Source organism: Haematobia irritans, chromosome 4 (assembly GCF_050003625.1).
Source record: "Haematobia irritans isolate KBUSLIRL chromosome 4, ASM5000362v1, whole genome shotgun sequence".
Lineage (NCBI taxonomy): Eukaryota > Metazoa > Arthropoda > Insecta > Diptera > Muscidae > Haematobia > Haematobia irritans.
The window spans coordinates 80,874,440-80,892,385 of NC_134400.1; the positions used below are offsets into that span (position 1 = coordinate 80,874,440).

At 36.5% G+C, this 17,946-nt stretch overlaps 1 protein-coding gene across 1 annotated transcript; it reads left to right on the forward strand.

Annotated features, from left to right (window-relative positions):
• Window positions 1-2,036: 2,036 nt before the first annotated feature.
• On the forward strand, window positions 2,037-5,959 carry pix (ATP-binding cassette sub-family E member 1 pix). The gene is made up of 7 exons (XM_075303842.1): window positions 2,037-2,177; window positions 2,427-2,642; window positions 2,698-3,308; window positions 3,375-3,570; window positions 4,809-5,329; window positions 5,390-5,624; window positions 5,680-5,959. The coding sequence occupies exons 2-7, from the start codon at window positions 2,430-2,432 to the stop codon at window positions 5,734-5,736; spliced, it is 1,833 nt and encodes a 610-aa protein (XP_075159957.1). The 5' UTR covers window positions 2,037-2,177; window positions 2,427-2,429; the 3' UTR covers window positions 5,737-5,959.
• Window positions 5,960-17,946: the final 11,987 nt, after the last annotated feature.

Sequence of the window (17,946 nt, forward strand, 5' to 3'; positions counted from 1 at the left end):
AGGTATTGATTCCCTCTATCAATATCCGTTGTCACTTTTGTGTACGAAGTCCATTCCTGGCCTCAGCGCTGGAAATACTGTCCTGACCACCAGTGCGTCCAACAGTTTCTGGAAAATGTTGTTCTACACTCGGAGTTTCCCAGATACATGTGGTATACCAAATTGTAGGTATTGATGTCCTCTATCAATATCCGTTGTCAGTTTTGTGTACGAAGTCCATTCCTGGACTCCACATGGGAAATAGTGTCCTGACCACCAGTACCCAGTAATAACCAAGCTAAATAACATTGAACAGGCACATGTGGCACATTAAATTGTAGGTAAAGATGTTCTCTACCATATTCTGTGTAAAAATCGTTGTTTTTAAGCACGGAAATACATAAATTTCATTAAATATTCTGTCTGTCCGTCTCATATTAATTCAGTTTTTGTCGTCTCTGTGTCACCCTGTTATTTTTTCGATAACCCTGTTATCGAAAGTTAGCGACGTCGCTATCTTCACGCAGGTGTTCTGGATAGCTCATACAAATGTTGCATCCAGTGCTAAAAGAAAACAGCCCTAATGTATGATGGAGAGCAGAGCTACCAATAAAATTTTAAGAAAAATCACCACTTTCTCCCGAAAAAATCTTCATAATCAGCACTTGCATTATAAAAATCGTCCAAAAATCGGGAATTTAAATAATATTAAAATAAATGCATCCAGATTTTATATCCTAACCAACATAGTGTTTAGGGAATAAACACTTTGGTATTAAGTTTTACAGCAAATTTTTCATATCCGAAACGAAGGCTTTCGTTCGTCTGAAACGTCAAAAGATGCCTATAATATAGGTGTGCACGTGAGTAAAATTTTGCTCAAGCACACTCACGGCGGAGAAATCTTATTCACGCACACTTACGCACGATATTTTTTTGTAGGACCCACGCTCACGAAAAGAAAATTTGTACTCACGCACGACAATCTTTTAAATGTCGTGACTCACGAAAAATGTCGTGACTCACTAAAAACCTCGTGACTCACGAATAATTTTGAAAACATGAGTATGATTAAAATCGAGAGCGTTATAAAACTTTTTTGTTTTTTGGTGTTTATTGACATTTAGCGTTATAAAACTCTTAACACCTAGGATGTCGCTAAAATTATTAATGAATTCAACTCGTAAGCATTTTATGTTCGTAACCGGGATTATTTTCGTGAGCGTGTTTTTTCCGAAATTCGTTACTCACGCTCACGACATTTGGTTGGTTAATCACTCTCACGCTCACTCACGCCGTTGACGTCAGCGTGGCTCACGACTCACGCGTGAGTCACGACAATTTCGTGTCACGTACACACCTTTAGCCTAGCCTAGGGATCTTGCGAAAATTCAAAAGCAAACTATCAACGGATACGAAGCTACTACTATATTACGCTTTGATCCACTGTCATTTTGTCTACGCCACTACTATTTATGGATATAAAAAGTGTAATGCTATTAAATCTTTACAGTCAGTACACAATCAAAAAAATTTGTGTACAATTTACCGAAGGATTATTCTACAGCACTGCTCTTTAAAAACTATGCAAAAACTGTGCTCCCCATAAGAGGAATATACAAATAGTACATTTTAGTTGCTATGTTTAAAAATTTGAGAGTCAATAACCCATACTTGAATTTCAAACGTAAGAATGATGTCTCCCATATGCGTACTAGACAATATGGTAATTTGATGTCAGCCCGATATAGAACTGAACTCACAAAACAGAGAATCGAATATGCTGGACCTCATGAATTTAATGAACTAACACATACTCTTAGAGACACTGCTAGAATTTCTGTTTTTGAAACCCGATTGAAAAAGTATCTCTTTGAGACAACATATAATGTTGTATCTCTATATTTAAATGAAAACTTTGAGTAATTTCTAAATGTTTATGAATTGTAATTAGAAAATTGCCAACTAGTCTCTACTAAAGGCCTTTGTCCTTTGTTTTCATTGTCCTTTGTTTTCATTTACACTTTCGTAAACAAATACATCGTTGCGCTATTTGTAACCCAAAGATAGTACGTTTTTTTGCAAGCGTGCCTGCCTGCAATGCAATGAATTATTTTTGACATTTTCTTTTTTGTTCATTCGGGGCCACGCAGCAGGCGTTCAGAGCCTAATTTTCCAATTTTATACAAACTTTTAAGGTAAATTGTGCAAAACTAGCTGAATCATAGTCCCAAAATATATGTGCTACGCGAATTGATCTATGTTTTGGCGATACACCTGGCAAAATTCGGTTATCAATGCATTACCAATATATATAATTGAGGTTATATACATTAGGCAGATACATTGTTCGTGGTGGGAATGGCTAACATTCAAAATACCACTGAGAATTTGTTGAAGACGTCGACAATATTGTAAGAGAAGTTAATAATTCCCTAAATTTCTAGATCATGGCCAATCGAAAAGATCACGAGGAGACGGACACACAGACCCGTATTGCAATTGTTAGTGATGACAAGTGTAAACCAAAACGTTGTCGCCAAGAGTGCAAGAAAACTTGTCCTGTTGTGCGAATGGGAAAACTGTGTATAGAAGTTGCTCCTTCATCGAAAATTGCGGTCCTGTCGGAAGAACTTTGTATAGGTTGTGGTATCTGTGTGAAGGTGAGATACAATTTACTACTACCAAATGAGAGCATCAATTAGTTCCTATTTTCAGAAATGCCCCTTTGAAGCTATTACGATTATTAATATACCGAGTAATTTGGAAAAGCATACAACCCATCGGTATGGCAAGAACTCTTTCAAGTTGCATCGCTTGCCAATCCCCCGTCCCGGAGAAGTGTTAGGTCTTGTTGGTCAAAACGGTATAGGCAAATCCACCGCTTTAAAGATTTTAGCTGGCAAACAAAAACCCAATTTGGGACGCTATATGGATCCCCCGGATTGGACCGAAATCTTAGCTTATTTCCGGGGTTCTGAGTTGCAAAACTATTTCACTAAGATACTGGAAGACAATCTAAAGGCACTTGTTAAGCCACAATATGTTGATCAAATCCCAAGGGCTGTTCGAGGTTCGGTTATCGAATTGCTAAATAAAAAGGATGAGCTCAAAAACCAAGAAGAAATATGCCAAATGTTGGATTTATTGCATATACGTGAGCGTAACATTGCTGACTTGTCTGGTGGAGAGCTGCAGCGGTTTGCAATTGCTATGGTCTGTATTCAGGATGGTGACATTTTTATGTTTGACGAACCCTCATCGTATTTGGACGTCAAGCAGCGTCTCAATGCAGCCTTAACAATAAGACATTTATTGCATCCTACAAAGTATGCAAAAATAATGAGTTCTATGTAGCAATCAACTTGGTAAATATGATATTTTGTATCCTTTAGGTTTATTATCGTAGTTGAGCATGACTTGTCAGTTTTGGATTACTTGTCCGATTTTATATGTTGCCTATATGGGGTGCCCGGATGCTACGGTGTCGTTACTATGCCTTTTTCAGTGCGCGAAGGTATAAATATCTTTCTTGATGGTTTCGTTCCAACGGAGAATATGCGTTTCCGCACGGAGTCTCTAACATTCAAGGTAAGTTTATTTGTATGCATTGTACAAGCTAACTTGAGGCTTATTAAATCGCGATAAAATTCAGGAAAAAGAAAACAATGTAGAACGTCCACAAAGAATTATCCATTGTTGATGAGGAAAGTATTAACCCAGGTTTCACAAACCGTCATGTTCTAGTAAGTGCCAGTTCCGACATTGCCTTACCAAGTTTTTCGTTGGATAACCTTCAATGAAAATTTCAAATTCCTTGGCTCTAACATGGACCGTTTGCGAAGTTATTAAACCAAAATTAAATAAAAAAATCCAGAGAACCGGGGAAATTTGTTTTTTTCTTGTTCTCCCCGACCAGGTATCAAATGACGTAACCATTTTACACAACGTGATCACCGTCTATACTATGTGAAAATTTCAAGTAAATCGGTTTAGCCGTTTCCGAGCGTACCCGGAAATACAAACTAACATACCACATTTTCGGGAGAGTGGGAGCGAAAATGTGATAAAATCTCTGGATCCTGTTCCCGAAAAAATCTATTTTTCACATAACTGTATGTATATGGGGGAATATTCCAATATTCGGAATTGGAAAATGCAAAACTTTTGGCTCTTAAACCTGCGAAATGTAAACTAAACAGTTTAGATTTTGGTATAGATCGTATATATAACTCTTCCGATTTTCTTGGTAAAAATTTCCTGGGTTAGAAATAAGCGATGTTAGCAGGTTTCGCCCGAGTTTAGTCCTTCCTTAATTCTTTATCACTAATTGTATTAATTGTTTTTCATACACTTTGCCACAGCAAAGCCTTTGATCTACCTGAAAATTCGAAATATATATGTAGTAACCGACTTTCATAAAAATGTAGATATTAACCTCAATTATTACTCGATGTTTATTAATTTTTGAACATGGTTATCCTCTGCGAAGGGTGAGGTTAGGTATAATGCCACCCCGTTATTTCAGGCACATTAATACCATTTAGTCCATTATGATGATACCATAAGTGGCGAGTTTTGCCCGATTCTATGTTTAGCTCAAATAGAGTCGACTTCGTCCGAATTAGACCTTATTTACTTGTTTATCCCTAATATAGATATATACAATTGATAAATATATCAAGGAATTTGATATACATGAACATTCAAAATTTGGAAAACGTATTGAAAAGCTTTGAAAAATATTTATGACATAGAGAATGGAATGGAATTTGGTGATGACTTATTGGAACTAAACAAATAAATATGATCTCACAATAAATTTTCAGGTCTCAGAGTCAGCTACGGAAGAAGAAATTAAGAGAATGAATCATTATGTTTATCCTGCAATGCAAAAGACATTGGGCACTTTCTCTCTTACTGTTCAAGAGGGACACTTCAGTGATTCTGAAATTTTGGTATTACTTGGTGAGAATGGTACTGGAAAAACTACATTCATTCGTATGTTGGCCGGTAATCTGCAACCGGATACGCAAGTTGACTTACCTGTGCTAAATATATCGTATAAGCCACAAAAGATATCACCGAAATTCCAAAACCACGTACGACATTTGCTCCACGATAAAATCCGTGATGCTTATGTTCACCCACAGTTTGTAGCTGATGTTATGAAACCCATGAAAATTGAAGAAATTATGGACCAAGAAGTACAAAATTTATCTGGTGGTGAATTGCAACGTGTAGCTTTGGTATTATGTTTGGGTAAACCTGCTGATGTCTACTTAATCGATGAGCCCTCTGCATACTTGGACTCTGAACAACGTTTGGTCGCTGCGAAAGTAATAAAACGGTAAGTTATATTAAAATGTTGAAGGTATGAATATAAACTATACGAAAATATTCCCATTAGCTACATTTTACACGCCAAGAGGACTGGTTTTGTAGTTGAACACGATTTCATTATGGCAACATACTTGGCCGATCGTGTTATTGTCCTTGAGGGCCAACCTTCGGTTCAGACTACGGCTTATTCTCCTCAATCATTGTTGAATGGTATGAACCGCTTCTTGGAATTGTTGGGCATTACATTCCGACGTGATCCAAATAATTTCAGGCCTCGCATCAACAAAAACAATTCTGTAAAGGTGAGTTTTCTACTCTCTTCATAAAAACAATTTTTTAACAAATACCTTTTTTTAGGACACTGAACAAAAACGATCCGGCCAATTCTTCTTTTTGGAAGACGATGGAAAGTAAGCTTACCATTTGCAGCGTATAATAAAGCAAAAATATGTTTGCATGGAAGACGACATTAATTATGGTAATAGTGCAAATCCATTCGTTTTCAATATCGTCCCATTTGTAAAATTCAATTTTAGTTAACTTAATAAAACGGTTTTTCTATTTTTTACTTTTTCAATAGTACCAAGAATGTGAATCGATAAAAATAAAGCGTACAGCACTAAGAACACAAATATAATCTTCGTACATTTTTGAGCTTGTATGACATTTTTAGGTTTATGTCAACGGTCGAACTGAATGGACGTGTTTTTTTAATAGCGGGTTATTTCATCGTAATAAGTACTTATTACGAATTCCACGTGTGGTTTAAAATCAAACCACCATGCAGCGAAATTCAAAGTCATCCACTGGGTTGCTAACTTCAGGGCCCAGTGGACGGCTATCGACTGAAGTTATGATTTTGTAGACGGGCCGACAGGTGGCGACACTTTGGCAAGTCGGACCTTTTCTAAGGTAACGACATCAAAAGGAGGTAATCCCTCACGAAGGAGATTCAAAGAACGCAGAAATGCTTTGTTTATCCTAAAGAAATTAGGATCTGTCGACCCAAGCACGTTGTCGGCTAAGCAAAGCGATTCCTTAAAATGGGCTCAAGGAATTCTTGAAGCTGGAAAAACGATCACCGGATAACTGCCATCCTCTAAACGGGATCAAAGATCGTTTGCCTCAGTTGCAAAAGACAGCTTTGTGATGGCTATCATTAATAAATGAGCATTGGACGGTATGGTTCCAAAGCAAAAATGGGGGGAAATTGAGAACGCGATGTCTGGTGTCTACTCAGAGGTGCGAAAAAAGTTTCCCGGACCAAGTCCTCAACGGCAAAATGCTGGATGGTATCAAGGACGATATAAGTTAATATCATTTGCGGACCAGAGGTCTATGGATTGCTTTAAAGCTGCTTTGATGCTAATTGGTGAAGTTTGGGAAGGAGCCGCTTTGGAGTTAGTCGATAAAATAGACATACCGCCTAAACCTAGAGCACATGCATGGATACCTGCAAACCCTCCTGATCCTGAGTCGATACTAAACAGACTAAAGGAATGTAACCCAGATCTTCCAACCGCCGATTGCAAGGTTGGTCGTTTGGATGAGGTGGATGGACCAAGACGACATGCGGTGTTTATATTGAACATTGAGTCGCTGCCACATCTAGCCCAGACCCAAGGAAGTGTAAGTTATGGCTTTCATGATATCCATATGAAGGTATACAAAAGCGATCAGCCAAAGGATTCCGAAACGGACAAGCCTCCGGTAGAGTCAGAAGCAGGGCTGTGGAGTCGAGCCAATTTTGCTCGACTCCGACTCCAGCATTTTTCATCAGCTCGACTCCGACTCCGGAGTCGACTCCGGGTAATATAACTAAATCTCATTTTAATACCACTAATTTCTATTGTGGGGGTACCGTAAGTGGATCGATATAAAGTATCGTATTTATTTATGTGTGCAAAAAAGGTCTTAATTTCACATTAAATGCCAATTGAACTCTATATTTCAAATTTAGGGCAATGTTTAATAAATAAAATAATGATATAAATACCCATCATAATATGAGAAGATACCAAAGGTATATGTATTTGTGGACCAAAATTATTGATACTATCTCAAATCCTTTAAATTTGTTGCGAGCTATATAAAGGTTTATATTCCCATATGTATGAATTTGAATCTGAATCCATTTAGACAAAATTGTATATACTTCTACAAAATCTATGTACTTAAAATTTAAATCTAACGTTATAGGACGTAACACAATTTTAACAAAGAATAAAAATGCAAGGAAAGTCCACAGTCGGGCGGGCCGATTATAATATACTCTGCACAACTTTGTATTTAGATCTACATTTTGATAAAATCTCAAATCAGACTTCTACAAAATCTCGGGCAATATTTGGGAAATATTTATAATTGTTTAGACAATTTCGCAAAAATGCATTTATGATTCATTCATTGAAATATTTGAAAATTTGAGTCATTTCTACAAGTTTTCGACTTAGCAGTGAGTATCAGTGAGCATACAATTTTGGGAAAATTTTTGTCTAGTAAATAAAATTTTGACTTAATTTTCTATAGGAATAAAATTTTGGCAAAATTTTCTATAGAAATCAAATTTTGATCAAATATATAGAAATAAAATTTTGAATAAAATTTTTATAGAAATAAAATTTGGCAAAATTTTTTATAGAAATAAAAGTGTGAAAAAAATATCAATAGAAATACAATTTAAAAATAATTGTGTAGCAAACAAAATTTTGCAAAATTTTCTATAGAAATAAAATTTTGCAAAATATTCTATAGAAACAAAATTTTGACTAAATTTTCTACAGAAATAAAATGTTGACTTAATTTTATATAGAAAAAAATATTTCTATAGTAATAAAATTTTGAATACATTTTTTATAGCAGTGAGCATCAGTAAGAAAAAAAATTTTGAGAAAATTTGCTATAGAAATAAAATTTGACAATTTTTTCTTATAGAAATAAAATTTTGAAAAAATTATCAATAAAAATACAATTTTAGAAAAATGTTTGTGTAGTAAATAAAATTCTGCAAAATATTCTACAGAAACAAAATTTTGACTAACTTTTCTATAGAAATAAAATTTTGACAAAATTTTCTATAGAAATAAAATTTTGACCAAATTTTTGACTTAAATTTTTATAGAAATAAAATTATCAATAGAAACAAAATTTTGAAAAAAATTTTGTGTAACAAACAAAATTTTGCAAAATTTTCTATAAAAAATAAAATTTTGCAAAATATTCTATAGAAACAAAATTTTGACTCAATTTTCTATAGAAATAAAATTTTGACTAAATTTTCTATAGAAAAAAATATTACTATAGTAATAAAATTTTGAATAAAGATAAATTTTGAATAGAATAGAATTTTGAATAGAAATAACATTTTGACAAAACTTTTTATAGAAATAACATTTTGACAAAATTTTCTATAAAAAAAACAACTTTGAAAAAAAAAATTGCTGTCAATATTCCACATATGTATATGGCCTTAAAATAAAATTAAAAAAAAATAATAATTTCGATTGTTCGAAATATTTCAACTAAATTGATATGGGCATTAAAATGGATCGATCCAGCCCATCTGCTAGTCTAACATTCTAGGAAACATAAAAAGATAGCCGTCATTGGAAGTTGATTTTCATTTACAATCATGCTGTACATTGATCGAATGAATAACGCAATGGAAACTAATTTGCGTAAAAACTTGCTTAGTTACAAAAATGTGAAGTGTTTTAAAAAATTTGGTTTAGCCGGAGTCGAGCAAAATTTTCACGACTCCGACTCCAGCAAAATCTTCAGACTCCGACTCCGGCTCCACAGTCCTGGTCAGAAGTGAAAAAATCTTGCGAAGCCGAAGGAGACATAAAAAGTGCAGACATTGACGAACATCGTATGCGGGAAGTTCCTACAGGCTCAAACATCACCAAACCATTTATTGAATCGATTTGGATTAATATTCGTTGTGATGCATAAAAAGATCACAAAAAGAGCACTTAACTAAAAATAGAGCACTTTTGCGCGCTCTTTTGGCCTGTCGTGTTTTAAGAGCACATTTTGTATAAAAGAGCACATGTGCTCTTTAAAAGAGCACGCCTGGCATCCCTAGGTTTCCCTAGAAAAAAGAAAGGATAAAAGTGATGGCAAACGCAGACGATGTGGCCCTAACAGGGGAAAATTCCCATCCACAATCAGAGATGTTATACAAAGAGCCCTCCGGATGACTGAGAAATGGGCGAAAGAGAATGGTCTTGCAGGGCGAGGAAAGCCACGGTAGCTTTGTACTCGTGCAAAAAGGCAATAGGAAAAAAGTGGGGACTAAAACCGAAAATTGTGCATTGGCTATACACGGCAGTGGTTAGACCTATAATGCTATATGGTGTTGTAGTCTGGTGGCCGGCACTTCAGCAACCGACAGGTTTAGATAAAGTTCAGCGTATGGCGTGCTTATGTATCCCAGGCGCATTCAGTAAGACAGGAACAGATTCCCTTAATGTCATGCTGCATCTATTGCTTTTAGACATTTTGGCCAAACAGTCAGCTGCAACAACGGCTGTGCGGTTGCGCGAGCTATCGCTGTGGTCCGAAAAAATGTACGGCCACAGTTCGGTCCTCAAAATAACGTAGTGGATTACATTCTGGCGAAACCACTTTTCGACAAAAAGTTTGAGACTCTAATTCCCAACAGTGAGGCGTGGTGTACACGGACCCCGGGGAATAAAAGATATATAGATTTCTACACTGATGGCTTCAAATTAGATGGACAAGTGGGTTTCGGAGTATATTCTAAAGATCTGGAACTTCGAATAGCGAAAAGATTACCTAATCACTGTAGTGTTTTTCAGGCTGAAATATTAGAAATAAAACAGGTGGCGGATTGGCTGAGAAGTAATGTTCCAAAAATTGTTGGCATTAATATATACTCAGACAGTCAGCCTGCAATAAAATCCTTGGACTCTGTGTTCCTTTACTCGAAAACGGCCATCGATTGCCGCGAATCTCTCAACGAGATGGCTGAGCAGTACAATATTCACCTAATATGGGTGCCTGGCCATAGGAACATACCGGGGAACTGTAAAGCAGATGAGTTAGCAAGGCTAGGAACTACCTTACATATTCCAGGGGAACTAGAATCTGTTGACATGTCTCTGGCAACCTGCAAGCTCTTACTGCGTGTGAAGGCCATCATGATGGCAAATGTTCGATGGGAGAATTGCAAGGGTTGTAACGACACCAAGCAAATATGACCCCATTTAAACTTGAACCGCACACTAGATATGCTAGTGTTCTCAAGACGTCAGATATCACTTCTGATATCTGCTATAACGGGTCGCTGCCTGATAGGCGAATTTGCAAAAACTATTGGTGCGAAGTATAATGACTATTGTATGAGCTGTCATGATGCGGAGGAAAAGGAATCAATTAACCCTCCGATGAGTGACAGTTCTGAACTTCACGGCCGTGTAAAAAGGTCCCTACGGACCTTTTTTTGTAAATCATGTTTTTTCCATATATTTTTTTATACCCTCCACCATAGGATGGTGGCTTGCGAGGCTTCTAAGAGAAGCAAATTTCATTCGATCCTGCTGAAATTTGGTACATGGTGTTAGTATATGGTCTCTAACAACCATGCAAAAATTGGTCCACATCGGTCCATAATTATATATAGCCCCATATAAACCGATTCCCCGATTTGGCTTGTGGAGCCTCTAAGAGAAGCAAATTTCATCCGATCCGGCTGAAATTTGGTACATGGTGTTAGTATATGGTCTCTAACAACCATGCAAAAATTGGTCCACATCGGTCCATAATTATATATAGCCCCCATATAAACCGATCACCAGATTTGACCTCCGGAGCCTCTTGGAAGACCAAAATTCATCTGATTCAGTTGAAATTTGGTACGTGGTGTTAATATATGCCCTCAAACTCCCATGCAAAAATTGGTCGATATCGGTCCATAATTATATATAGGCCCCATATAAACCGATCCCCAGATTTGATCTCCGGAGCCCCTTGGAAGAGCAAAATTCATCTGATTCAGTTGAAATTTGGTATGTGGTGTTAATATATGGCCTCAAACTTCCATGCAAAAATTAGTATATATCGGTCCATAATTATATATAGGCCCCAGAGCAAAATTCTTCCCATTCGGTTGAAATTTGGTACGTGATGTTAGTATATGGTATCCAACAACCATGCAGGAATTGGTTCCTATCATTCCATAATTATATATAGCTCCCACCCAGCAAAAAAATTTGGAAGTTCTTCCAAAGGCACAACTTTAAAAGCACTTCCATAAATGCTTAATCCAATCTGAAAAAATTGTGAATTTTTGAAAATTTTTTAGGTCAAATGTTTCCGACATGCGTTAGAATCCATTAAAAATTATAAAAAATTATAATAATTATTTATTTGACAAAATATCACAGAATTTTTTAATTTACATCCAAAACATTGATTTCGGATCACACCTAAAGAAGTGATGCAAATTCAGTGCAACGGCTGTTGAAATGGAGGACTTCCGTCCTATGACAAGACCATGTTAAATTCATCGCTTCTGCGTCAATTTTGCACCACTTCCGGATCCGAAAATAACATTATTACTTTTTTGGCTATGCTTTTTTTGCTGGGCATATAAACCGATCCCCAGATTTGACCTCCGGTGCCTTTTGGAGAACCAAATTCATCCGACCTGGTTGAAATTTGGTACGTGGTGGTAGTATATGATATTTAGCAACCATGCAAAAAGTGGTCCATATCAGTCCATAATCATATATAGCCCCCATATAAACCTATCCCGAGATTTGGTTTTGGAGCCTCTTGGAGGAGCAAATTTCATCCGAGTGAGTTGAAATTTGATACATTGTGCTAGTATATGGCCGTTAACAACCATGCCTAACTAGGTCCATATCGTTCTATAGTTATATATAGCCCTCAGATAAATCGATCCCCAATCACACAAAACTTGGTCCATATCAAGTTCATAATTTTATATAGCCCCCGTATTTCAATTCTGGCTCTCTACGCACCGTGCAAAAAGTCCATATCGATTCGTAATTGTTTGTAGACTTAACTATACATAACTTTTTGTCTATTTAATATATACCACGTATGGACTAACTCACAATTTAGAAAACGATGTTAAGAAGGTTTAAGATACCACAACCCAAGTAATTCGATTGTGAATGACAGTCTTTCGTAGAAGTTTCTATGCAATCCATGGTGGAGGGTACATAAGATTCGGCCTGGCCGAACTTACGGCCGTATATACTTGTTTTAGATTTTTTGTTTGTTTTTTATTGTTTATAACTAAATTCTAAATACAAAAATAATTTTTTCAATTTTTCTTGCTTGAATTTTCTTAAGACTATTATAAAAAATTTAAAAATTATTGTTGTTGAGCGTGTACTTCTTGTCCCCTGCCCTGTGCGCAAGTGTTGCAGCGATGTAAGAGTGTGCTATGTTCTCCACAAACAGCGTTGCCGCAGCCGAAGCAGTATGCCCGCGTTTTCCGCTGCCGCCCGTACTCAGAACGGCAAAGCCTACATGACGGTCTACTTGACCTAGCCGCAAACGATGGTACATTGCCTTCCATCGGTCTTGGTAATACCTGATGTTTTTCTTACCCTGACATCGAATGCTTCCATCGCATTGCGTATCCTTGGATATGAGGTTATATGGTTGTTCAGGACACGTTCTTCGATATTTGGTGTGGCCAATTGTTTCGTTAGCAGTAACAAGAACGACATGGTATCAACGCCGCATTTGTTGGCGTTGTAATCCTAATATGGCATAGGGCTTCCGCTCTCGGTTTGCTCGTCAACGAGGCAGGTGTAGTGCATTGTGGAGAGCACGTTCACCACTTTATTTTTTTTTCGGCACGTATGAGCATAACGATATATCCCCCTCGTTGATGGTGCGTTTCGGGTTCTTCTTGAACTCCTGTGGAATGAATGTTTGTTGTAGCGCACTGTACCAACATATGCGGTCTTCCTCCGCAACAAAACACGCGCCAAGTCAAGAGTGGTAAGGAAATTATCCGCGTATATAGTACGGCCAGCATGTAAATATTTTCCCACAAGATCCAGCACTACGTTCTGCCCTTGGTTTATCTCCCGTTGTTGGTTTGGCAGTTTTCCAGAATATATCATTCCCTTCACAGGATAATAACTCTGTGACTTCCCCACCGTACTTAATTGGCTTTGACGAAATATATTGTGTAAAGCGGGTGCGGCCTCTGTAAGGGAACAACTGCTCATTAACTGTTAGTGCTTCATGAGGAGTGTAAGCTGCTGCCAAGTTATGTTGCAACATTTCCCAAATGTCGCCAATAGCCGCAGTTTTGCTGTTGATGAGTCGCTGTTGTCGAGTGTTTCCATTGTCGAATCGATAAATTGCTTTATACACATGAAGCGATCGTACGACAACGCAGCTTTGTATATTGGGCAACGCGTCGCGTCCTATAATTCCATAGCTGGTTCGTGGTTTGATCTTGTGAGTCCAGCATACAAAAGAATAGCTACAAAGGCTAGGGTTTCCATATGGATAATTTTCAAAAGAGAACTCTCGCTGTAAAAAAGGGAACATTTTAACTAAAAAAGAGTTTACAATAAAAAAATTCTTTATTAAATAATTAATAATTTTATTGATGTTAAAATTAAAATAATAAAAGTTTCTAATGATAGAAACAACGAAATAAATGTATAATAAAAAACAAAAAGAATCACCTGCATTTACGATTTGTTTCACGTAGCACTAAGTGTATTATTTCCTCTGTCATGATTGAACGCATTATTGTATAGGGGTCGTGTATATTTCCTGTTGGTCCTGGTTTCCTTCTTCTGAAGTCGACCACGTTATGATAACGAGTGCGTGATGTTGGCGGTGCTTGTTTACTCCATTGGGTGCCATCTTTACCTTACCTTTCATTCGTTTCCTGTCCATCATTTTCTTCCTCTTCATCAGTATCTTCATTTAGCTCGACGTATGCTTCAGCATGTTGGTATGTGCGATCTTCATCATCCTCAACTTCATAATTATCAATTGCAGCAATATCAATTTCTTCATCCATAAAATCAGCAAATCTACTATCAGCTGCACGCCTTTCATCCGCAGTCATTTGCTGGTAACGTGTACTACGGCGTACAACAATTTCAGCAACGTCCAAATTACTTGCATCTGCCATATTTATATTTTTGTTTCTATCACACACGATTTTACTCTTCGCTGTCTAAACTTTGACTGATTTGGTTTACGAAACTACAACTTCTTTTATACTCTTTCGTATGTCTAACTGAACTCAAAGACATTTAGGGTTTACTTCACTGATGCGCAGAAATAAAGTTCGAATGTGTATTTTTGTTCTTAGAATTTTTTGTTTTTATCATCATCCCTAATGTCTTTGAGTTTAGGTGTTTGTGTTCAGAACAAGTAAATTATGTGTTGAAACAATCAAAAAATTATAATGATGCCCAAAAACATGCATTTATTAGTGAAATTCAGTACAAGGTCCATACGGACCTATTCACACGTCCGCGTACTATTCTCACTAAAACCTCAATAACTCCTAAAGTAATGATCCGATCGGCTTGATTTTTTTCCAAAAGATGCGCAACAAAATACTCTTGGAATACAGAGTAACTTGTTGTAGTGGCCACTACAACTAGAGTGGGTTGTAGTGGCCGAAGTAGGAGTAATTTCAGTTTGAAAAGGGGCCTTCTCACTCATCGGAGGGTTAAACACCTCTTGTGTGAGTGTCCTGCATTTTGTGTAAGGCGTAAGCAAATTTTAGGGGCATATAGCTTCAGATTACTGGCGGACCTGGAAAACGTTAACTTAAGCAGTCTGTTAATGTTTTTGGAACAATCTGGTTGGTTCAACAAAAGAAAATAATAGAGAAGGTTCAGTGGTTAAAAGTAGTAGTGCCCATATGTAATATGTACTTTTAGTTAAATGTGGTATCACAATGGACTGAATAGTCTAAGTGAGCCTGAAACTTAATCGGGCTGCCACTTTAACCTAACCTAACCTAGGCTTATGAAAGTTTACATAATAATAATAGACAACTATTTATAGTTTCAATGTTTTAACAAGGAAATGGGACTTAAATGAAATTAAATTATTCAGTGGTTGTATAATAACATGAAATTATACAGTGTTTATATATTTGTACTAAAATGTGATATCGTAAAATTTGATATTACGAAGACGACCTGAGCCGGATTAGATTTTATATTAGATTAAATTTTTGGCTAAACTGCAGTTTATGGGTCCCTCATAAAATTGCTTGAAATTAATATATGTTATGTAGGTTGATGTACTGATTCTAACAAGGTTAGAGTTTTGTCCCGAAAATGCCCGGGTCTTGAGATATAGCCCTCCAAAGGGTCAATAAAAACTTGATATATCTCCTTTGTTTCTTGACCTATCTGAACAATCTTGGTATCGTATGAAAGTTTATTCAATGCATATTTATACGCAAAATATATAATATAGTTTGGGAGATATGGATAAAAAAAGAAAATGTTTACCCTATTTTTTGTTGTTTTCGTTGTATCTTAAAAAGTCTTCGATTATATCCAAGACCAGCGTATGAAAACAAATAAAACAAAACCTTTCCAATTGTTTCGTTTCATACAATCCACATATCCAATCAACATACCCAAGATAACGGCACTCTCCTTTCGTTTTGTATTGTTTTTGTTCGTGAGTGGAAACTAGTCTTGGGCAAAATCGTTCACCATAGTGATTCGGACTCGTCGTTCCTTTTGTACAAAGGAACTAGTTCCTTCAAATCGTTCCATCGTTCCTTTTTATATTTGTCATCACTGTCATCTACTAAAGGCAGATATGACATTGTTTACTATTTATGTGCAACGAAGTTCGTGGCCAAATGCAAGATACAAAAAATATTAAAAATTGAGTAAAATTACTTAAAATATTTTATAGAAATATAGGAAGAAAAAATAATGAATGGAAAATTTAAAGAAGTAACTACACGCTCACAAAAAATCGCTTCTGTAACATATACTCCCAAACATATTTTGCTTCAAGCATATACATTTTTGGGTATTGCCCAAACATTTATATGTTTGATCTCTTCCAATATATAATATGTTTGAAAGCATATTGGTCTAAACAATATATGTTTGGGTAGTCTAAGTTCCAAACATTTTGTATTTTTGCATCCAAATTCAATAATGTTGTCTTCCAAAAACAATATGTTATTATGTGAACATATAATATGTTTGGAAGCATTTTGCACCCAAAAATATTATATGCTTAAAAAAATTCTCCCAAACAATATTGTGATCAAAATTTTATTTATTTATTTATATATTTACAATCATAATGAATTATGAAAATAAACAGGTAATATAGGTGCTAACAACATAGGTTTTCGACCTGAATGCTCAAAATTTTGTTTCTGCCCAATTGTATATTCCCCCACATCTTTCTCACTTCCACGAGATTTTTTAGTTCTTAGCACCTTTTTCTGTAATACGAACATTGTAGAAGAAATTATCAATTGTATGATTTTTATACCCTCCATCATAGGATTGGGGTATATTAACTTTGTCATTCCGTTTGTAACACATCGAAATATTGCTCTAAGACCCCATAAAGTATATATATTCTGGGTCGTGGTGAAATTCTGAGTCGATCTAAGCATGTCCGTCCGTCCGTCCGTCCGTCCGTCTGTTGAAATCACGCTAACTTCCGAACGAAGCAAGCTATCGACTTGAAACTTGGCACAAGTAGTTGTTATCGATGTAGGTCAGTTGGTATTGAAAATGGGCCATATCGGTCCACTTTTACGTATAGCCCCCATATAAAGGGACCCTCAGATTTGGCTTGTGGAGCATCTAACAGAAGCATATTTCATCCGATCCGGCTGAAATTTGGTATATGGTGTTGGTATATGGTCTCTAACAACCATGCAAAAATTGGTCCACATCGGTCCATAATTATATATAGCCCCCATATAAACCGATCCCCAGATTTGGCTTGCGGAGCCTAAAAGAGAAGCAAATTTCATCCGATCCGGCTGAAATTTGGTACATGATGTTGGTATATGGTCTCTAATAACCGTGCAAAAATTGGTTCACATCGGTCCATAATTATATATAGCCCCCATATAAACCGATCCCCAGATTTGGCTTGCGGAGCCCCAAGAGAAGCAAATTGCATCCGATCCGGCTGAAATTTGGTACATGATATTGGTATATGGTCTCTAACAACCATGCAAAAATTGGTCCTCATCGGTTCATAATTATGTATAGCCCCCATATAAACCGATCCCCCGATTTGGCTTGCGAAGTCTCCAAGAGAAGCAATTTTCATCCAATCCGGTTGTAATTTGGAACATGGTGTTAGTATATGATCTTTAACAACCGTGCCAGAATTGGTTCATATCGGTCCATAATTATATATAGCCCCCATATAAAACGTTCTCCAGATTTGACCTCCGGGGCCTCTTGGAGGATCAAAATTCATCCGATCCGGTTCAAATTAGGAACGTGGTGTTAGTATATGGTCGCTAACAACCATACCAAAATTGGTCCAATCACACAAAAATTGGTCCATATCGGTTCATAATCATGGTTGCCACTAGAGCCAAAAATAATCTACCAAAATTTTATT